General features: G+C 38.4%; 2 protein-coding genes across 2 annotated transcripts; both read left to right on the top strand.

Moving 5' to 3' along the window:
* Positions 1–7,476: 7,476 nt before the first annotated feature.
* On the top strand, positions 7,477–9,191 carry LOC146325630 (uncharacterized). The gene has a single exon (XM_084720057.1). The coding sequence runs from the start codon at positions 7,481–7,483 to the stop codon at positions 8,858–8,860; it is 1,380 nt and encodes a 459-aa protein (XP_084576183.1). The 5' UTR covers positions 7,477–7,480; the 3' UTR covers positions 8,861–9,191.
* Positions 9,192–13,114: 3,923 nt separating this feature from the next.
* On the top strand, positions 13,115–23,510 carry LOC146325629 (uncharacterized). The gene is made up of 4 exons (XM_084719879.1): positions 13,115–13,179; positions 13,464–13,495; positions 14,338–15,599; positions 23,334–23,510. Exons 1-4 carry the CDS (start codon positions 13,142–13,144, stop codon positions 23,508–23,510), a joined length of 1,509 nt encoding a protein of 502 aa, XP_084576005.1. The 5' UTR covers positions 13,115–13,141.
* Positions 23,511–23,666: the final 156 nt, after the last annotated feature.

Genomic DNA, 23,666 nt, shown 5'->3' with positions numbered 1-23,666 from the left:
CAGCTCTAAGAATCAGAAAAACCCAGAGCCCTGGGTGGAACCTTCCCTGACACCATCTGCAGTGGCTTTGAGTTTAACCTCGCATACGATGACCTCTAGTGGCATTTAAGAGAAAACAACAGTTTTAAACATGTCCTAAACCTTGATCTGTAACTAAGCAACAACAGAGCAACAACCCCTTTATCTACACACAAGTTGTGTATTGCACATTACTTCTGTTGTGTTTCTGCTCTCTCTCTTTTTCATCTCTAACTGCCTCAGTGCAGCATCTGTACTCGATTACCACTCAGGGAGAGGAGGATGGAATTTAGAGGAGCAGAGTGTCTAGTTTTTTTCTTTACCAGCAGCTTAGTTATCATTTTGTGTTTGATTTTAGTTAGTCTTTTTTTTAGGCTGTTAAGGGGTGAGCTGCTGAGATGATGGCTGGCTCAGTGGCTTTCCCATCTTTTATTCTTTTTGGCCAATCCCCATTCCTCTTTGTTTATTTTTTTGTATCATTTTCAGTGTCTCATTTTGTAAAAAAAAAATAAAAAATAAAGCTTGTGGGTTTAAATGTTACATATCTAGTCTTTGCATCTTTTATATGTTGCTGTCCTCCAAGTCTATTTGTTTACGGAGGCTGTGACACACATACTGTATCTGACCAGATTCATATCTCATAAATTAAATATTGTTTCTTTCTCGAACTAATTATTAATTTAACAATAATAATAATAGAATATAATTGAATTTAATTAATTTCCTTCGGCTGGGAGCAGTGAACCAGAACCTGAGCCCTCGGATAAAGCTATCGACTAGCCACAGTCTATCATAGCTGAACAATTTTAACACAACCCCTGGTTTAATTCACATTGTCGGACATTGCTCGGAATCTCTGCCACAGCACTGGTCTGTTAATATAATGTTATGTTACTTTTGACTGGTCTAAAGTGTCATGTTGGTCTTCTTGTGTTTTGTTTAGTGTTCCGTTTAACCGCTATTTGGCTAATACTAGCCTTGCCCACTTTAGCATTGGATTCACATAAATCTTTTCGGGCTGTATCTTAATTTTATTTTTGGGACATTACATCGCCTGCTGCCGTAGTGTCAACTTGTGCGACTAAGCTCTGTTTTCTTTCTGAACTGAACTGGGCATATATTCGCCATACTTCTATGTCTAATTGAGACATCGAAACTGCTTGTATGCTCAGGGATCTGGTTACTCAACAGCTAGCTAGCCACTGTAAGCCCAGAGGCCACAACTTTTCCAGAAAATTCATGATGTTGTTTTATTACCTATCTTGCTTTCAGATCATAAGGGGGTGTTTTGCTGTGCAACTACAGACTGCTTATCCAAGCGTGCTACCAGGTGGCACTTTAACACCACCTTGTTAAGAAATGAAGATTATAAAGCACCGTATTTGTCCCAACCAGATGTATGTAGGCTCAGTAGATGACCCCAGAGAATTAAGGGATGCAGTTAAAGGGTTCATAAAAAGCAACAACATCCATTTTTCCTCAAATTTGCGTGAGGCTAGATCAGCTAAGCTGCAAACTTTGGAGGCAGACTTTGCTAGGCTGGAATTGACGTTACAAAATAATTACTCCAAATGGATTGAATTACAATGTGACCTCATAAAGAAGGAAATAAATAATATTTTAAAGCAACATTCAGAATTCTTAATACATAGGACCAGACAGCACTAACATTTTCAAGGGTCTAGACCCAGCCAACTCTTGGCTTCGAAAGTAATGACCAGAGAGCATTTCGCAGATATCCCCTCTATTAGATCTTCAACAGGCAAATTCACAACCAATCCCAAACAAATGAATGAAACCTTTCACACTGTTTACTCCAATTTATACCAATCAGAGATACAGCTCAATAGAGATAGGTGCAACAATTTTCTTGGGCAGCTAGACTTGCCCCAGCTGGCAGCTACCGACTCTACACAACTGGATGTCCTCCATATCTTTAGAGAAACTTACTTGACATGCAAAGACATAGATTGCCAGGATTCGACGAGATACCTCCTGAGTTATATGTGACATTTTGGGATGAGCTGGGCCCGTTGCTTCTAAACATGACAACAACTTCTATAGACAAAGGCAGCTTTTCGAGAGATGTCAATATAGCCCTGATATCCTTACTCTTAAAGAATGATAAGAATCCGACAGAATGTGCCAGCTATAGGCCACTCAGTTTATTAAATTTGGATCTTAAAATATACGAAAAAGTGCTAGTCCGCTGTATTCAGAATTACATGCCAACATTAATCAACTGTGACCATACAGGTTTTATAAAGACTAGGCAAGCTGCGGATAACGTCAGACAAGTCCTCCATATAATTGATGCTGGAGTAGACAAAACAACTCCAACCGCAGTGCTATCCTTGATGCTATGAAAGCTTTTGATAGACTGGAATGGTCTTTCTGATGGGCTGTGCTAGAAAAAATGAGTTTCGGTGCAAGTTTTATTGATAAGGTTAAGGTCCTGCATTCAAATCCCTCGGCCCTAGTGCTTACTGGCCAACTGACCTCTGCACATTATTTGCCTTTGCTTACTTAAACCTCATTGTTTGTTAAATTTCAGTTTGTATATTGTATTTGTTGTCCAATGAGACGTGCTTTTGGCTGTAAAATGTGTTTTTGTTTAAATAAAAAATATTTGGTCGCCAAAAAAAAAAAAAAAACGCATTTTCTTCAATTCCTGTTAGAGCCTGTATCCTGTCCATTTCAGCCAAGCCTTCAGACCACCCTAAACTGTCTAAACCTGTCTCAGTCTCCAGGCTGTGCTTGTTTTTGGGTCCAAATATTGAACGTGCAGCAAGTCCATACTTATATCTTGTACTTGCAGACATATCTTTATGGGTTTTTTTTTTTTTTAAATTTGCATTAATTTTAACCCTAATTAATTTTTGAAATGTCTCAGATCTTTGCCACTGTCGAGGCTATCTTTGTAAGCGTCCGTGGTTGTCTGAATACTGGACAACATCTGAGATCAGACGTGGGGCAGTTGAACGGGACCTGAGTGCACGCCTCGAGGTATTGGCTGCGAGGTGCCAGGGTCTGCTTCAGAGGGTGGTTGCTCTGTGGCAGTTCTGTAAATAAATGGAAAAAACAGAACCGCTGAAGTGACCTTTGGGGGGGTTTAAATTATGCATTTTTTTGTCTATACAGTGAAAGCAAATGTTTACATTTTGAGTACAAACTAAGCACTTCTGCAACACCTTTAAAACAAATGGACATATTAAAGAAGAGAACACATATTCAGTAAAATAATCACATGCCTTTAGGTTTTATACATTTTAAATGTGTTTAAATGTGTCAGCAGGTGTTATGGTTTTACAGCTTTTGGATAAAATGTACCATCCAGTTATATTAATTCTGAAAAAAAACATTACTTCCTGATTCTGAGATGGCCAAGGAGATAAAAATGCTGACGACGCTCCACCCTCTTTAGATTTTCATTTGGGATTCTTGTCTTCTCTCTTAACTTGTCAGTGTGTGATCTCTGTGTGTTGACACAGCCCTGCAGTCTCATGCCCATATCTGGGCGTGGGTGGGGCGTCTCCCCATGCTAATCAGGAGGAACTGGTTCTTGTGAAGGTCATGGCATTCATCATTCTAAGAACACAGATATGAACAAACACCCTCGTGAATCTGAGGTAGGCTTGTTCTGATATTGGTGAATAAGGCCCAATGTTCTTGGAAACCTGTTGTGCAGGTTGCACTCTGCACTGATGCAGACTGTAAGAGTGCTACTTAGAAACAGATTAGATACTGTGGGTCTGTAAAGGTGTCAGTCCACAGAGAGGAGAGACAGAACTGTGTACACAGCAGAAAACTTGGTGCACCTTTTGATTTAAAAGTTGTTTTTTGATTTGAACTGAGCACAAAATGTTCCTGATCAGAACAAAGAACCCAAAAGGTATTTCTGTGCCCTGTGCCAGTTTTATTTCTCAAGGCAACAGAAAAATTTTAGGTTTACAGCTCCAAGCCAAATTGTAGCAGAGTGTAAAATGTTAAAAATTCATATTCGACAGTACATTTACTAAAGCATGCTGTTCTTCCATAACCTATAGTGTTGTGTGATCTTCTACAAAGCTTTGCTTCTATAGCGACCTCAAATGAACCACAGTGTCTGTAAATGCTCTCATCAGTTGCTCTCCTGTTTCTCCAACCCAGTTCTTCATCAACAAGCTCAAAACCTGATCATCAACATTATTTACCAGACCAACAGGCAAACAAAGAACACAAAAGAACATAACCTGTCTGGCACAGTTTTACGTGTCTGTATCTTGACGCCTCCCGTTTGTTTGTTTTTTGAGATTTAGGCAATCTTTTTAAATAGTATCATATTTAATAATACTTAGCCAACTTTCCTCAGTGAGCTGTTTTAGTTCAGTAAGTTAGGTGAATCTTGTTATTTGTGTACAGATTAAAGTTATGAAACCGCAAAGTGCAGCATGAAGTTTCATGAGTTTGAATGACTGTGACCTTTGCTGAGGTTACAAAATAATGAATGGTATTGAATGCTTAAGTTCTACTTTTGGGTTGGGCTCATAAACCATTGCATAGTATTGAGCTTTCTTCATACCATATCTGAAGAGCCAGAGAAAGGATTGAGTGAAAGATTTTAATTGTATTTGACCACATTTGAATAATATCACATAACTTCATATTTAATTAAAAGTTGGAAGACCTAAGAAGCCAAGAAGTTGAAGACTAAAGTTTGGTGTCATCTGTGAGCTGCTTCACAAAATATGAACCGATCTAATGCTGGTGAGCTTCTTTGAACCCTCAACACACACTGCTGACATTTGTGTCTCTGCCTTAAAATGAGAGGTTCACAATTTTTCCAAGTCTGACTTACAATAATAGTCAGGTGCAGTTTTTGCTGGCTCCTCCTGTTAACTTATGTGCTTCCACGGTAAGTGATGGGGGACAAAATGTACAGTCTCACTCTGTGCAAAATTATATACCAAAGATCATCTTAGGCTTCTGCAGTCTGAGTTAGACGTAACACTGTTATAGCCATTTGTGAATGCAAAAGAAAGATAGTAGGACATGAGATATCAATGTGTTGGGTTGGTAAGATGTCCTGAGTACAGCAAAATAATGAGAAAATAATTACACAGAGGCAGAGGGTAGAGTCTCTGCTGATTCAGACACCACCACACTCTTCCAGTGGCTCATAAGTGATCATTAAAAGGGATTATGAGGTACACTTTTTTTTTAAATGTTGCAATTATGCCTTTAAAGTAACTATTAAGTCATAATTGAGTTGAGTGTTTTCATTACATGTATATTGATCTACATGTCACCTATACACCAGTATCTGTCCCAAAAAAAGACAAAAAGCTGTTTGGTATATGTATTTCAGATTTTGTCTTTTCCTGCAAAATGACTTGAAGTGGCTGATGATACATCTTGCACTCGGAGGTGTTACTAAAGCTTCCTCTAATGAAATGCTGTCTCGCTTATGACCTAGTAGAGCTTGGAAGACAAACACATCTGGAGCGATTTTTCTTTGGAGTGGGCCTAAATGGACAGACACACCACTTTATAATTTTACTCATTGATCTTGAAACTGAATCATCCAAACTGGATCATATTTTATGGAGAAAATACTTTTGGTTTCCGCTTTGAGGTCCTCCAGCTGCACAGTTTTGTGATACACATTATTGTGCAACAGAACAAGGCTGCTGTCTCTCCGAGTGTTACATTCATGGACTGCTTTAGCTGCGGGCAGGTTGCCGTTACACACAACACTATTTGTTACCGTAAACACCAATTAATCTCTGTGACCAGTACCTCCCTAGCTGCCTGTTTTACAGGAAACAAGTAACAAATAGGCACTCAGCTGACTGATTCATTAGAACTTTAAAGATCCCAACTGTAATCAATTATGAATTGGACATTATCTTATTTTCATATCAGGGTTTTGTGCAGATTACCTGGATTATGGTATAATAATAAATGCCTCGCTATCTCCCTTTTTTTTCCAGATGAGGTGAACCTTCAGATGCCTCCTGTTACAGAGGACAACAGCAGGACCAACAGGTGAAAGTAACTCCCTGATGCTCATTTTAAGTTGTTACACAATAAAACAGTTAATCTACCAGTGCCTGTCTTTAACTTAGAATTTGTTCTCATGCAAGGTCATAAAATACTGTTGCTGCTTTGGCCTCTTCCAGAAAACTCTTTTTACATGTGGTTAACATTATGAAACACATGCAGTTTGGTTAGATTTAAGCCAGTGGGTGCTGGTCAATAGAGGGCATTAGGCTGCCGCCCCACCTCTCCCCACATTCTAAAGCTTCAGTGAATAACACCTGATTACTTTGTAATATATACTTTTTTAATGCGCAAGGATAATATTGTGTAGTTAGTGAGTGAATTTTCTAATCTGAAATAAAAATGTGTTACACTGTTTTACGTTGTCTTAAGTCACTGTGTTTCCCATTTGGGGTGCAATTGTTCTGCCCACTGACTCATTATAAGTTGTACATGTGCAAATCGAGGCTCTCAATACAAGAGATAGGAGCTTGGTGGGGCGCACATTACATTACAGACTACAGTGCTCTTGTATTTCATGTTATTTTTCTTTTTTTTCAACCGGTTAGTTGTAGGTTAATTGTCATGGTTTTGGATTTTGTTGGTTATTTCCTGTTTTATTTTGTAGTCTTGGTTCTCCCTCGTGCTCGTGCATAATTCACTGAATCTGACATTCCTAGTTCTGATGACACATTTAGGGGCTGCAAAATGTTTCTGAGGGCTGCCACTGTCCCGAGGGCCTCACTTTGAGAGCCCCTGCACTAAAGAGATGGCTACATTGTGTGTCTGTATAAGTCTTGTGTTTTTTTGCATTTAGAGAAGCCACATTTTTTAATTTGCAGTGTTTTAACTTTGGCGTTGTAATTTTATTCTTTATTACAGATCTATTATACTACCTGCCTGTGTTACCGCTGGTAAGTTTTGGGTTTTGAAAATGTCAAGTTTTGGCTGTGAAGTCCCAATTCAGGTCCAAGTTCTAAACATGGTGCTTTCAGTCCAGATATGCACTGTTCACCAAATTTAAAGCAATTTACAGTTTATAACACAGAATCAGTTTGGTAATTCTAGTGAAAAAAGTGTTTTTTAAATTTGTATTCATTACAGTTCTTTCAAACAAACTTTTAGCATTTTTTTTAGCTGTGTTTTGTTAACTGCTGTCACAATTACAATCATTTGTAGCCACATTTTTTTCCATACACTGATGTTGTCGATCACAGCAGTCTTTATGTAATCCTGTCTACTAGAAATAACATTTCTTTTACTTTAGTAACAAGTAAACTAGCTATCCAATATCTGTGCATCAGATAACTCTGTAAATCACCTTGGTACTGTACTCTCTCGCAATATATAATGCAAAGTTACCACATAAAGATTGTTGATTAGTGACTGATTGTCAGAATTATTTGACAATGTCAAGTTGTTATAGCAAACACATCTTAAAATGGATGGATGGATTACACAAACTGACCTTTCCCCCACACTACTAATGAGAATTCATTTCTTTTTAGTGTTGACATCAGTCATTACTCTCTTCTGCATTGGACTGGTGTCAGGAGCTGCAGGAGGTCTTCTGCTGGGAGCGACAGCAGTCACTTTGCTTCAGTCCCTGGAGCGTCTGGCTGACAACAGGCTGCTCATGGACCACTTTGAAAAACGCACAAGTCATGATCAAATGCATGAAGTTCACATATCCGTATTGGCATTGATGCTTTGTGTTTTTTCCTCAACCTTGTCATTAGTTGTAGGTATCTGTAGTGGATTATCAGCATATGCACTGGTGATTAAAACAAACGGTGAAGCAGCGATGGGGAAGGCCGTGGCTTTGGCTGGGACAGTGTGTCTCGCAGGTGTCACTGCAACTGGATACATACTGGGCCTCGTTTTAGAAAGATTTCTATCCCTGCCCTTAGTACATGCTACTATTGTGCTGTGTTTATTTTATTCAGCAACTGTCATATGGGGGTTTCTAATCATTATTTCACTTTTAGATCCATTCTTCATGTGTATGTATGTATTGCTAGGTGTTAGTGGTTATATCGTTATGTCGTGTGTTGCATGGATTACAATCATAAGCCTTTTGTTAAAAATTAGGTTAGTTCTTGCAGCTATTTTGTTTCCTTTGTTACTGATTGTAAAAACATTTGAAGAATCATATTCCCTCAAACTAATCACTGCACCGGTGCCATTGATGTTGATCATTTGTGATGTATATAAGATTGCAAGGCAGCAGATTGTTTCCTTACAGTCAACAAACTCCACAAACACACGCAGTGTTGTACTGGAGGCATTTTTTGTTGGAGTGTTAACTTCTCTGCTGCTGACAGCTACTATAGGAATGACATTATTTAAGTCCTGGCAAAGGGGTGGTACAGATAAGATTTGGGTGGCTGCAGCTGTGGGTTCTGGTGGAGCAGTTTTAACTGTGATAAAGGCGGCTCTTCCTGTCCTGGGTCCAGGTCCATCTATAGGAGCTCTGATGGGGGTGGCAGGGGCAGTAGGGGTATCTGTTTCTGCAGCAGTGGCAGCAACAGACCAGTATGAACAAGTAGTGGATCACTGTGTATTTGTAGGAAGGTTGGGGGTAACAGTGGGGGCAGCTGTAGGAGCTTTTCTGTCTTCATGTACCCACAGTGGGCTGTCAGGGCTGTTCATGGCTCTGTGTGCAGCTGCAATTCCTGTTGGAGCCTTTGTTAAACTGCCTTTTTTATATTCGACAACATGTGGGTATTATTTATTTTTGATATCTGTAGTTCTCATATTACCTCTCAATACCACTTTGTATTATGTAATGGCTGGGACCTTTCATATTGTGTATTCATGATGTATGCATCATTTTTGTTTTTTTGGGACCAAATTGTTTCTGTTCTGAGGGATGGACAGACATGGAGATATTTTATATACCATAATATCATACAACACAAAACACATACACACATACACATGTAGACATGGAGGGTGCTGCTCTGTCACTTACCATCTGACCAGCTGAGCTGCAGTTTAGGACGGGTTCAGTTCTACCAGAACTTTAACTGTATAAGGACACGATTGCTCTGCCAAAAAAGAAAATAAACATCAGAGTAATCCAGGCCCTCACTGAGACTATGTCTGCAGTATGTTTAATTTAAACCTCCAGTGGTATTTAAGAGACCATATGTTTTGTTAATGACAGAGAATTAACACAGATCAGCAGCTACGCTAATGACAGAGCAACAGCCTCATTATCTACATTCCATGACTGATAAATATTTCAAACATTGTTTCTAAAATCTTATTTCCTTCCTTTACTCCTGCATCATATCACACTTTTACATACAACTGTGGAACTGCATAGCATTAGTAGCTGTGAAGGTCATGAGTGCACAGAGCATTTTAGGGAGCACAACATTACATTGGGTATAGAGAGTAGAGACCAGGGTTGCATTCAGCAAAACATTTATAAGAACAAAAACCCTCTTCTGTAGGCAAGTGTGCTTCACTGCACTGCACTTGAAAACAGAGTCTTGTTTATATTTTTTAATATTTTGTTTACAGACAATATTTTTTCCTGGGATTTTTTTGCTGTTTTCTAAGAGATATATAATCTGTAATATGAGGCTTTTGCACAAAATATGATGTGACCTGACAGCTGATAGTGTTGGTGGAAACCTGTTGCACAGTAGCTGGTGTGTGGTGTCTGTTTGTGCTCCTGTACTAGCTTACATTTTTCATACTTGGAGTTTATGGTCTTTTGTACAACTTTTGTGTGAAATACTGTGAAGAGTCAAAGGCAACACGCAGATTAGACACTGTAGGTCTGTGAGGGTTACAGTACATAAAGAGTCAGAACTGTGTAGTGTTGAAAATAAAAAACCCATAAAATATTTCTGTGTCCTGTGGTTCTGTGTATGAAGTATAATTAATTTTAAATTATTCACACTGTATAATGGTTCAATCATTTTTCTCTCTTAAACCAGTGAACAAAAAAGTGACTGTAGTGCTTTTTTATTCTTTTTCTCTGAACAAATACAAATGAACATTGTATTTGTGTGCAATCTGCTTATTCTATTATCAAACTAGTGCAAAGAAAACTCAAAAAGGAAACCAAGAGCCGAAACAGAGGTAGCTGGCCTTCAAAGTAAAAGTTCAGCATTTTGAACAGTTTTAAAGCACGTTGGCTGTAGTGGTCTATTTCAGGGGAGCTAAACTAAAAATAAATAAAGAAACAGTCTAAATAATGAACATAATAATTTGTGACATACAGTCATTTTCTGCTACCTGCCAACTGATTGTGAATAAAATGTCAGTGGGTGCCATTGCACTAATAACTACAAAAGACTCAAACATCTCGATATTTGTACATATCAATTCATATATAATCACATTTCACATGTTGTGTATTGCTATGATGTTATTTGCATGAAAAATATACAATACATACATACATACATACTGTAAAGTGCAGCGTCAAATGTTTAATGATTTTGACTGATAGTTACCTTTGTTAAGGAATGTTGCTGTCACAGAAGGTTGAGGCTCCAGTTTGGCTCGTCAAAACCAGTCCACAGTATCGAGCTCGCTTCATATATCTGTGGAGTCACAGACAAGATCAACTGAGGGACTCTCATTGTACTTGACTACATTTAATTGATATCACAGAATCTGAAGGACTAGGAAATTAAATGTGGGAGAATCCAAGAAGACAAGGGGTTGAAGACTAACTTTTGCCGTCATCTGTGAGCCGCTTCACAAACAACGAACCAATCTGGGCCTATGCTGGTGAGCTTCTTTTAACTCTCAACACTGCTGACATTTGTGTCTCTGCCTTAAAAGGACTGTTTCAAAATTTTTCAAGTGTGTCTTAAAATAATAGTGAGGTGGAGTTTTTGCTTGCTGCAATCCCTCCTCCTGTTGGACATTCAGAGACCCCCTGCTAATGTTCCTCCACTGTATGAGGAGGGACAAAATCCACAGTTATATATTCCAAAATTTATCTGAAGTTTCAGGTTTCAGCAATCTGAGTTAGTCGCCTGAGTATCTTTTTTATTTCAAATATTCTGTTTGTATTACTGACCCTCAACTGAGGTATATTAAGGAAACAGGGTGGCTTGGTCCATGGTTTTCATATGGGTTTGGGCTTCTTTTGAAGTGTTGCTGCAGGTAAATATTCTGTCCGCAGATCTCACTGACCAGAGAAATTGCACAGAACATCAAACCAAACAGGACAAAACACTTTGCAATCAAACAATTTGTAATCATGCTGTGATCTTCATAGAAATATGTGAGTTCTCAGTCACAGACAGAAATAGACATTTTATGTGGCACAATTGCATAGAATAAAAGACAAACTAAAACAAAACAGTGTAAAAGAAAAGTGCAGCTGTGGTGGACATTTACCATCTGACTGGCTTAGTTGCAGCTTAGAACAGGTTCAGGTAAACCAGAACTTTATCAGTACCTGGTTCTTTTGCCCAAACAAGCACAGTTTCAATTCTAAACACCACATGATTTTCATGACAACACTGATTTAAACACATCCTAAACTACAGCAAAGCTAATAGCAAAGCAACAGTTCCATTAACTATACACATATACTGTATGTACAGATTTATAAGTGATAAATTCATTGAATATTGTCTCAACATGCACCATGACAGTTTGATTAAACTAAATCTTACTTCCTTCCTCTTTTATCTGACAATAACACATTTACATACAATCATGGAATTACACACTGTCTCCTGTATGTAGCTGGATGGGCCACAAGATGGCACTGCCTCACACGGGGAGCACAACAGATATTGGGTAACAGTATAGGGACAAACCAGAAAACAAGGTCTATAACCTGTTAAATATGGCTTTTGCGCAAAATATCAAGTGATAAACATTTGAAATGATGTACGATGTAAGAAAATGTCTGCTCATGTAATAGTGTTCATTGGATGTTAACAAAAAAGAAATCCAAAGCAAAGTCCTGATGTTCTCCGTAATGAGGGGTGTCATGATTCTCCAAATCCACAGAAGCCTTTGATTTCAAAATTGAACCCTGATTTTGATCAGTGTTTGATTTAATATTGAAATCATGGTTTTGTGTGATCATTTCCAAAGTAGTTTTTGTTTTTGCTTCTATAGTGACCCCAAATGAACTGAACTCTCTGCAAACACTCTCTTCAGCTTCCCTGTTCAAGTACAGTCACTGGGCGTTGGTTACTGGAATTTAAGATATATCTTCTGTGACAGCCCAGTTCTTGATCGACAAACTCAGAGCCTGATCGTCAACATTCTTCACTAGGCTAACAGACAATACATAAAGTAAAATGATACTTCATTATTCTCTATAGACTCTCTCACTGTCACCCTCACAGGTCTGAAGTATCTAGTCTATTGCCATTGACTCTTCATCATTTTCACTTCAAAAGTACATAACTGTAAATATCACAAGTAAAGCTGCCCCGCTAAATCAACCCCAATGTTTTACATGTCTGCATCTCAGCATCCCAGGTCAGGAATTTTTATCCAGTCCATGTTTTTAAGTAGCTTAAAATACATATTTAGTAATACACAACAGAGTTTCCTCAGTGAGATGTTCAATAAGTTAGTTGATTCGTTTTTTGTAAATGCAGTACAGAAACCTATGAAACTCCAAAGAACTGCATGAAGTGTTGAATGTGTTTAAATTTACCTTTGTTGATCATATCTGAGGAATGTTTCTGTTACAGAGGGTTGAAGTTCCAGTTTTGTGTTGGGCTCATTCATATATAAAACCATTCTACAGTATTGAGCTTGGTTTATACAGTATCTGAGGAGTCAGAGACAGGATCGACTAAGAAATTTTCATTGTGTTTGACCTCATTTGAATATATCACAGAATTTCAAGGACCAGAGAATTAAATGTAATTCCAAAGTTTACCTGAAGTTCATATGAGACATCAGCAGTCTGAATTAGAGTTTCACGTTTCATGTGTAGTTTCATGTTCTCAGCTGTAATCATCTGTGAATCTTAACTTGTCTTGTTTTCAACAGCATTTGCATAGCTTGACGCTTGGCAGACAAAAACTGATAATTACAACTGCATCTCTTTGATCTGTATCAATATGTCTTCTTGACAGATCAACTGAGTCCTAAGATGTCTTCTGTTACAGAGAACAACAGCCGAGTCAACAGGTGAACTAAAGATAAACTGTTCATGATTTCAGTAGTCAAGTGATGCTCATTTTAAGTTGGTACATCTTCCAATATCTATCATCATCTCAGATATTAGATATACTATCAATACAGTTCTTAAAAGTCATGTTTTATGTTTTACCATAACAAAGTCAAATGCTACTTAAATGATTTTAGTTTTTAGCAGCAGACAATTGAATGGTTCCTTTGCTGTTAAGGAAGTCACATTTACTTTTAATTAACACATTGTTTCATCATTGACATTATTTTATTGTTTATTACAGACCTATCACACTACCTGCCTGTGTTAACTCTGGTAAGTTCTGTGTGCCTTCCTACATTGAATAATGGTACTCAGAGAGTAGATTAAATCATTGTTTTTGTGAGTCACAAGTCTCAAGTTTTGACTAGGAATTCCCAATTCAGATCCCAAGTCAAGAACAATAAGTTACAATTCAAGTCCTAAACATTGTGTCTTTAGTCCGTCTACAGTTTTTGATATTATAAAGGTAGTAAATTCACAGAACTGGTCCGATGTTAATGTGCACATTAAATCTACAAGAAGGAACTTTCTAATTTTGTTGATTTTGGAGGCTACTGTGGACAAAAGCAGCAGTGTTTCCACAATATTGACCATAAAATAAAATGTCAAAAATAAAATTCCTGCTTCATTATAACTGGCTAATATCCTTTTCACTGTGACTTTGTCTGTGAAAACATAAACGCAGGCTCTTGATTTCAAGGAGAATCAGCCCTGTCGCAGGCATTAATAATACCTATATACAATTAGCCAGTCTTCTCATGTATCTTCTTCACATGTGTGGTCTTGTTAATAATAATACAGAAGTTCAGACTGTTTCATAATCACATAAAAACTCCTTGTGCTTTACTATTCAACGTGACACCAGATCTGAAAGCGGCATATTAATAGATCACCAAAACAAACAAAAAAAATATCAAGCTCTCTTGGGGGTCATCAGGTGACCACAGGTCGCCCTAAACAGGCAATTAGTTCACTTATTCCTTAGGGCGGCTCTGCTCATGGATGACTTCTCTTGGAAACACAAAAGTGTTTTTGGTTTAATCAGTGTTGACGGTACTGCATGGGATGGATCTTTCAGTCCTCCATATTACTGATCAGAATCTATTTGTCTTCAGGGTTTGCATCAGCCATCGGCGTGTTTGTCATTGGACTGGTGTCAGGAGTTCCAGGAGGTCTTCTGCTGGGAGCGACAGCAGTCACTGTGCTTCAGTCCCTGGAGCTTCTGGCTGACAACAGGCTGCTCATGGATCAGTTCAAAAAATACATCATGGACACTGATTATTATGTTCCAGGATTTTTTCCAGTGCATTACAATGTAATATCCATATTTACAGAGATGTTTTGTGTTTTTTCCACAACTTTGTCATTAGTTGTAGGTATCTGTAGTGGATTATCAGCATATTCACTGGTGATTAAAACAAAAGGTGAAGCAGCGATGGGGAAGGCCGTGGCTTTGGCTGGGACAGCGTGTCTCACAGGTGTCACTGCAACTGGATACGTACTGGGCCTCGTTTTAGAAAGATTTCTGTCTGTTATTTTATATGTTCCTGTTTCCCTGTGTTATTTCATTTTAGGAGGAGTGATATGCCTGTTTACATTTATCACTAAGGCCTGGTTTAACTCAGATTCTTATAATTCATTGTTTTTCTGGTCAGTGATTGTACCTTCGTTATTTGCGTTAGGTTATATATCTAAAATTAGGTTAGTTCTTGGAGTTGTTTTGACCCCCATAGTTCTAGCTGTAAAAGAACTTGAAAAATCACATTCATTTAAACTAATCACCACACCTTTTCCATTGATGTTGATCATATGTGATGTATATAACATTGCAGAGCAGCAGACTGTTTCCTTACAGTCAACAAACTCCATGAACACAAACAGTGCTGTACTAGAGGACATTTTTGTTGGAATTTTAGCTTCGTTGCAGGTGACAGTTATTGTGGGAATGTCATTATTTGTGTACTGGCAAAGAGGTGGAGCAGGTAAAATCTGTGCTGCTGCTGCAGGTTCTGGTGGAGCAGTTTTAACTGTGATAAAGGCGGCTCTTCCTGTGCTGGGTCCAGGTCCATCTATAGGAGCTCTGATGGGGGTGGCAGGGGCAGTAGGGGTATCTGTTTCTGCAGCAGTGGCAGCAACAGACCAGTATGGACAAGGAGTAGGTCACTGTGGAATTGTGGGGAGGTTGGGGGTAACAGTGGGGGCAGCTGTAGGAGCTTTTCTGTCTTCATGTACCCACAGTGGGCTGTCAGGGCTGTTCATGGCTCTGTGTGCAGCTACAATTCCTGTTGGAGCCTTTGTTAAACTGCCATCTTTATGGTTCACCTTTGTGTTGTTCATTCTGTGTTCATCCCTCTACATACAGTCAATGATTCTTAAGGTAAGGGACAAAAAATGTCTCAAATAAAAAAGTCTTCTTTATGTCAAAATTGAAAAAAAAATATTAAAACACTGTAAAAGTCAAATCTGTCACACCTGTGTATACTCATGAAATGGATTTAATATATTAGAAGAGGAATTCATGACAATTTGTTAAAATACAGGCTCTGTACCAAGAAAGTACATGCAGTTTGACCTGTCCTCAGCAGGACATTACAATGTTTAACTTCCTCAAAAAATGTTAAAAAGTGCTACAAATTGATAAATATAAATGTCAAATGAATTGAAGCATTAAATAGAATATGAAACAACATATTTTGAGAACTTTAAATTATATTATCCATTAAAAAATGTCTATAATAGTGTGTCCTCATATTCTGTCAACTCCGTCAGATTTTTTGCTGACCATGACTTTGCCTAAATAAAGCAGGCAAAGTCATGCTCAGCTATAACCTTTAGGACCCGGTTGGTGTTTCCTGCTTTTGGTGGGTGCAACAGTGGGAGAGATGGTCTGGTAAGTTTTACATTATTTGATATTTTTATAAAACAGTGTTGATATCACCGCAGTCACAGCTTTCACACATCAACTCCATCTTCCCATTATAATATACTTATTAAAGAATTTTTAAATAAATGTAATCTTCTTAGTTCAGGTTAGCAGGCAAGCTAACAACTGGGGAAAAAACAAAATGGCAAAATGTACAAGACACTGTTAAAATGGGAAAACATGTCATGTTGTGAACTCCGTCAGGTTTTCTGTCTGATAGAGGTGACACATAAGCTGACGGAGTTGACAAGTGCTTATAGAAAGTCAGTATATGTAAAGGATAACAGCTACATATGCTAATTAGCTAGCTAACATCTGTAGTTTATCTCCCAATTAAGGTCCAACTTGTATTTATTGCCTTTATCTGTACTGCAGGCAAGCATGGCTGGAAAGAAGCATATAACAGTCATTATATTATTATCTACCCACACCATTTGGTGGTATCATGTATTAGGCCTATATGTGTCTTGTATAGGTGTGTGCCTTTATCTGCCGTTAATACGCAAGTCTATAGGGTAGGACTGTATGTATGAGCGGTGGAGGTAACAAAAATAATTGTGCCTTTGCTATGTGCCTCTAATGTTAATTTATCTTATCTGATTTATCTTCTTGATTTTTTTTTTATTAACTTGCTCCTGGCCTTCTGACATTCTGCAAAAGTGGCCCTTGGGCAAAGCAAGTTGATTATCTCTGTTGTAAACTATGTCTGCAGTAGGTTTAAGTCAGACCTCTGATAGGATGACCTCTAGTGGAGTTTAAGTGATCTCTAAGATAAAGTAACTGGGTTTAGAGCAGTGGTTCCCAAACTTTGTCTGGCATGTCCCCCTTCAGAAACAGATAAGAGTTCAGGTCCAACTACCACCCCCCCGATTCTGTTTTCACAGCAGCAGGAGTGCAGCAACCAGTGTACTTACAAAACAGCTGGCTTATACACTGAACAGGAGACTGTTTCTCTGCAGAGTATGTGCAATGCGACTTCTCCCACACAGCAGAGCAAACAGGTGAGGGATATGCAGAGGAGAGATTGTCCACTAATTAATCATGCATGGTTTTGCTCTTTCAGATGGATAAAAAAAAAAATTAAAAATCCAAAATAGATTGCACACGCAGCTGAAAATGGAACAAATATGAGCAGTGAAGACAAAATAGTAAAGTAAAACCAAATCAATGAGCCTCATGCAATGTCATTTTCATATTCTTGTCTTAAATTTCTCTTACTTGTATTTGCATGAAGGCTCAAACACACCATGTCAGATTCAACAAACGCTTGTAACTTCAGAAAACCGTATAAATGATCCACCTGTGCGTATTTGACTGCACATGCATGAGACTTGTAAATTAGCATAATTAATGCCCCAGTAATACCATACAAGGCTGTGCTTCTTGTCCCATATGTCAGGAAGTGTTCATTCATGAAAACGGCATTAAAGAGAAAAAAGAACTTTATGAGTTTAGAGTTTGATGTCCTGCTTTCAGAGATCCATATGGTAAAATCTTTTTTTAACAGCATCAGCAGTGATAATTAAAAGATCTGCTAAAGCAAAGAAACAGGAAAAGTGAGTGCTGTTAATTCCATGTTACCGGAGGGTCAGACTGTCAATGAAATAAAGAAGAAGTGCCTTGATATGAAAATTAGTACGTAGGAGGAAAAAAAAAAACTCACCACAGACACAGTAAGAGGCAACTGGTGACTACAGTGAGAGGAGAGGAAGTTTCCACCACAGGATATTCGATGGACAGAGACTAATAAACCTGCATATGGAGATATACGGCCAATACACCTGACAGCAGGTAATAATACATCATTGAATGAATGATGAGAGGCTTTATACTTAAATTTACAATTTTATTATAATTTGAAATGTAGTCAAACAGGATAATGTCAACATAATTATGAAGTGTAATTTAGTTTTCAAACTCAAAATGTCTTCAAACAAATGAAATATTAATGAAATATACAGTCAAACTTTCAAACTTTGGTTTGGATAACAGCAGACTGACTGCACATGACTCTATGACAAGCCTGGACCATTCAGAAATTGTGTTTGTATCTTAAGGAAAATTCAAAATACGAGAAAACTGGTGAATGCAAGTTCTCCTAAATCACTCGTACACACCACTTAAGAACAAATCTGTTCGTACGAGTGGTTCTTGCATGAGGCCCAATGAGATAAAAGTAGCTAAAATCCTCTGCAGAGCTGGGTGATGATTCTCTGTGGGTTGTTCAACATTTAGAACCATTGCCTACACCAGGCCTATTCACTGACGTTTTTAGAGGGGCCTCATCCATTAGGGCCATCGGCACGTTTGCCTCACAACAAGGTCATGGGTTTGAGTCCTGGTTCGGGTACAGACTTACTTTTTGAATGTTACATGTTCTCCCTGTGTTTTTGTGGGTTTCCTCTGGGCGCTCAAGTTTTATTCTTCCCCCACTTACATCTGGAGCTGGTCCCCAGGCACTGCAGCTGCCTAGTGCTCCTAATACCAAGATGGGTTAAATGCAAACTGAAGCTCACTGTGTGCTGTAATATGTATAATTATAAAATGGACAATCACGTTGACCTTTTCACAACTGGAAAGAAACATTATGTAGGCCTACAAACATACAGGAAAAACAATACGCCCTTGTAATCCTTGATTAAAAGTATCTTGTTGCTGTAATAAACATAATGTTGCTTTTACTATCATTTTTCCTTTAATTTGACTGTACTAAAGTTTGAGATAGACTATTTAGCCGATTCATTATGTCTGTTGTTAAGCACAGAGATATTTTATTAAAAAGTTCTCTCTCTCATTTGAAGAAATTATTTATTTAGTTGTATATTTCATTCATTTATAAATGATTAAGGGACCAGACTGAGGTTGTTAAAGGACCTGAGAGAATAGGCTTGTCCTACTTGACCACAGATTCTTTCGCTACGTAACTGTTGTTGTGAGAAAGCGTTACAGAGAAAAAAGTAAAAAGAAAATGAACAAGACAGTCGGAAAAAAACAAGCCCTCTAGCAAATACCACCTTCATGAAACACAGATAGATCTTGGATTAAAAAAGATCTGCTAACATTGTTCAAATGAATCATAGCTGTTAAATGGGAAAATGACTAAATTTCACCAGGTAGTGTACCTAACATCCTTTAACTGACTTGTTTACATATTGGATCCTCTTTATTTGTGTCTGTATAAATGCTTGCCACATAGTAAACCCATGAATTTTCAAGCATGTGTGTGTGCCGTGTGTGTGTATATATAAGCTCCACATGTGATAACATTCTCTCATTTCTCTTGGTGGAAATATTTATGCTAAGTCCTCATTTGAGCATGCAGTTCAAACAGACAGGGTCCGGTGTTCTTTCCCCTTTTTCCAGACGCAGTCAGCCTCTGGGGGGCCTTCACACACAAGACGAAGCATTGTGAGCGTGGCTCGCTTCTCCCCTCTTCCCTGCCCCAGTATGTGTTTATAACAAGACCTGATATCCATTTTCCACCACTCACTCCTGTAGCTTGGAGGTATTTATTTTTAGCAAGCAAGGAACAGTTTCAAGGGAGCTGTGATATGTAAATAGTTGTGATCCATCACAGGTGTCCCATCGCCCACAGAGACAAAGACAAAGACAAAGACACAAAGTCTGATGATGTTTAAAAGACAAAGATGAAAAGGAATCTGCCAGTTAGGCAGGGTTCTGTGCACATTTACAGAAACTAATTTCCACAACAACTTGATAGATCATAGGAGACCAGGACTGTTACTTTAACTAAACAGCTTTGTGATGTAAATATTCCTGGTCATTCAACACCAGAGTGATTGTGTTAATGATCATTGTGTGACCGCATGCTTAGTTTTGAGGAACTTTAACTGATATACTCTCTTCACACCTTCTAAGATTTTAAAAATGGTTTCAGCTTCACAAAATAATATGTAATACATAATAATCACTCATCCAACAATCAGTACAGCAGTCCAAGCAGCGAGTTGATTGTATATTTAACAGGTTAAAATTCTATTTAATATATGATTTATGGTGGAAGAGAGTTGAGGAAGCCCAGGCGGACTGCAGGAACACAAGGAGTGCAAGACAAGTGCAAAATTGTAATTTGACAAAAGCAAGTGATGACAAGTCACAGACTGTAAGTTGATCAGGTGTTTCTAACTGTCAGTTTTCTGTCAATATAAAGCTAAGCCTATTATCCTGAAAACACAAAACCCACTGCTCTGAAAATACACACTGGAGTTGAAGTTTAGTGACTATCTGCCTTCTGCAAGAATTTTTTGGCATCAATGAGCAATAATTTAAATAATAACCTTTTAACATATTGTAAATCAAGTGGTCTGAGACAAAACTAGATTTCTGCACCTCCTCTTGGCTCTGTTTTCAGGCTAAAGTAGATTTAAACCAATTGGAGGTCATCTCAGACTGTGCATTCCTATTGGTTGTTCGACTTGTGCAGCTCTGCATGCACGTTCCTTTGGTGAGAACTCCTGTAGTAAAGTCGCTATGATGTGTTAATATCAGAAAGACAATCTTAAGAAGAGTCGAGCTAATGAGCAGCGTGCTCAGTTGATTTCCTCAGTAAAGTGTTGCATGTGCGTGTGAAGTGTGTGCTGCTCGTCTGGCAGGAAGGGCTCAGGTTGAAACCTAGCTCACTTCCTGGAGATTGATAACACATTGCTCAATTAAACCATAATAAACAACTGGTCCTTCTCAAAGATTAATGATTTCTTTGGACCCATAAACAGATACTAACTCATTCTGTGAACGTTCGCCATTAATATGAACTCTAATTAACGTGAAACAGGCAAACAATAACACAAGTTATGGACCACAATAGAAATTTCAGACTGTAGCGTTGTCGTCAGAGAAATCAGCACCCACTCAGCCAGAGCCAAGCGCTCTGAGCTGTAAGCAGTGAGATAAAAAAAAAAACATCCTGTAGAGCCCGGCTCTTAAAGCATCTAACAAGGTCAATTAAGTTGGTGATTGATGAGACAGTGAACAGACTAACCAAGATGGTTTTGGTGAGTTTTATGTGTTTTTCTCTCAAGTTTAAATGAATCTTCTGGGAAGCTTATCACAATCACACATGGTGAGCTGTGGGAGCAACAGACAAGGAAGTGGGATATAACCTGATGCTCACCTTAACTGCTACCATGCTCAGACCAAAATTTAGTTAGTTATTGCTAATTTCATTTCATTTCACAATACATAAACTAGTAGTTGTCCAACTTTTTTCTAGCAAGCTCCCTTTCAGAAGTTGAAATATCTAAGCCCTGTATATATAATTTTTTTCCAATAATTAACAATCATTGTTTATTTTCCCTGCAAAAATCATAATCATTCAACTTAGTTTCACTCCATATTTTTTCTCTACTCATCCATTCCCCTCCCTACTTTAGTACTGTGCCCCCCATGAGTGTCTGGCTCCAGTTTAAGAAATCACTAACCTAAATCATATCTGTAAAAGTGATTAAGCAACAAAAGGCATTTTGACTGTTGGGTTACTCATTTACTCTCCATGCAGGCTTATTTGCATTTCTGATAAAGTTCCACTTTCATGCCAAATGCAAATGTTTTTATTTATCGGGGGTGTAATGGATCGATATAAGGGGCTGGCTATATGTCCCTAAAATAATTTCACAATATTTTAGGGTATTCTGCGTTAATAAGATTCTTGATGATATGACAAAATACTAAAGATATTTTTGGTTTATAATTCACAATAGCGGATGACCTCTCCAGCTCTCCTCGTACTCTGCTTGAGGTGGTGAAATTAATTTGCTGTCTTGATCCTTTTTGCTGTTCCAGTCTTTTGCACTTAATACATTTTACCATGTTTTTTTTTTGTACATCTGTAACCATTCTGTACCTACTCCTCCACTGTGGACCTGTTACTTTTTCTTTCAACCACGCTTGTTGTTTCTGTGCGTAATGGTGTGACGTGACAGCAAGTCATAATATTGTTATTATCACAACATAATTTTTTTTTATCATGATGGAGCGTGTGCTCCACGTGCTGAGGCTGTTGCTCCTCTGCAGCGGATGCTGGTTCGATTCCCGCCTGCGGCCTAATTGCTGTCATCCCCCCTCTCTCTACCCCCTTTCCTGTCATATCTTCAGCTGTCTTATCTAAATAATTAATTAATCAAAAAGTATAACGATATATCTTGAACAATACGGCACACCCCTAATCTGTATGGGATTCGGTATGTGACCTCTGTTCAGCACACCATGTGACCTAAACTGTCACAATCACCTTTATCTGCTACTCGCACATGTGGAACAGAAATTCTGGAGTGCAAGTTTTACATTTTATATTTTGGCAGTGCACCACTTGTATCAGCTGTAGCACGCTAGATGGCTTAGCCTGGTTAGTCAAGCTCATGAAGTTTTCGTTGCCTCTAGTTAGTTACAGTGAACATGGACAAGTATTGATGCCAAAACTGTGTGTTTAACTTAAGTTGTGTTTGTCTGTGTCATTTACGACTGCATCACCCAAATGATTACCAGAGAGGAAGTCCTTCTCCCCACAGCGTTCAGGCACTGCAGATTCAGACCCAAGCAATAACTAATGCTATGAGTGTTTATGTCTATGGATACGTGACCAGTATCGGCCTAAAAAACATAGGATATAAGCATCTGGTCTAAGTGCTTGAGCTCTGCTACAATTTGCCTTCAATGTGCTTGTTAGTCAGTCTGTTGTGCTGCTCTGTATAAACGAGTCCATGAATTATTATCAGGTCAGAGTCTTCAAGTAAAACATTACTGACATTTGATATTTTGATATTTATTTTTTCTTTTTGACAAAATATATATAACTACTTGACTGCCTCAACTGTTACTGTAAGAATTAACTACAATGAGCCACTGTTGAATGTTTACTTTTTTTTTTTCAGAATAAATGACATCTCATTTTTTCAATTTGCTGTACCACGCACCGAACCATGAATCTAAATCCACAGTACCTACTGATACTGAATTCTGTTTATTATTCCAAACCAGTACATATTAGTACAAATATTGTTGTGGCAACAAAATAGTCCACTGTCATGGTGAGCAATGGTTTGTGCAAAAGGGAAGTGGTATCATCTGTGGTCAGACAATAGAGGTTTCTATTCTTGTGGACTTAAGCCATCTTTCAGTTGACTCAGTGCAGAGACACTGAGATTTTCCAGTTCTGTGTCCTAACTGTGCCAGTACAAAACCATTTTCACTCAAGTGTTTTCATCAGAGGGAAGCATCTTGTCTCTGAAACGCAAAACACTAACAAAAGACTCTTCTCTTGTGGGGGTGTGGCTGTGGGCCATGCTGGAGGCTCACCCAGAAGTTTGGAAAGCAAAGTCCATGTTGGACCTGGACCGAGGCTTGATCTAGATGTAGCTCAGCGGCTGAAAGCAACAAAATGTCCCACAGGCCTTCCCCTGATCCGCAGAACTCATTCTTTCCTTAATGCTGTGATTAGAGCTCAGTGCTGCAGTGCTGACTGAATGCCAGCACTTTCCTCCCTCCAGGTCAGTGCTTAGAAACTAC

This window comes from Lutjanus erythropterus, chromosome 6 (assembly GCF_056507025.1).
Source record: "Lutjanus erythropterus isolate fLutEry1 chromosome 6, fLutEry1.hap2, whole genome shotgun sequence".
Taxonomy (NCBI): domain Eukaryota; kingdom Metazoa; phylum Chordata; class Actinopteri; order Lutjaniformes; family Lutjanidae; genus Lutjanus; species Lutjanus erythropterus.
This window is presented reverse-complemented; position numbering and strand designations above follow the sequence as displayed.

Coding starts and splice junctions, on each gene's coding strand:
- LOC146325629 (XM_084719879.1), top strand. CDS start 13,142: ATGTCTTCTGTTACAGAGAACAACAGCCGAGTCAACAG. Junction 13,180..13,463: donor AACAACAGCCGAGTCAACAG/GTGAACTAAAGA, acceptor TGTTTATTACAG/ACCTATCACACTACCTGCCT. Junction 13,496..14,337: donor ACCTGCCTGTGTTAACTCTG/GTAAGTTCTGTG, acceptor ATTTGTCTTCAG/GGTTTGCATCAGCCATCGGC.
- LOC146325630 (XM_084720057.1), top strand. CDS start 7,481: ATGGATGGATGGATTACACAAACTGACCTTTCCCCCACACTACTAATG.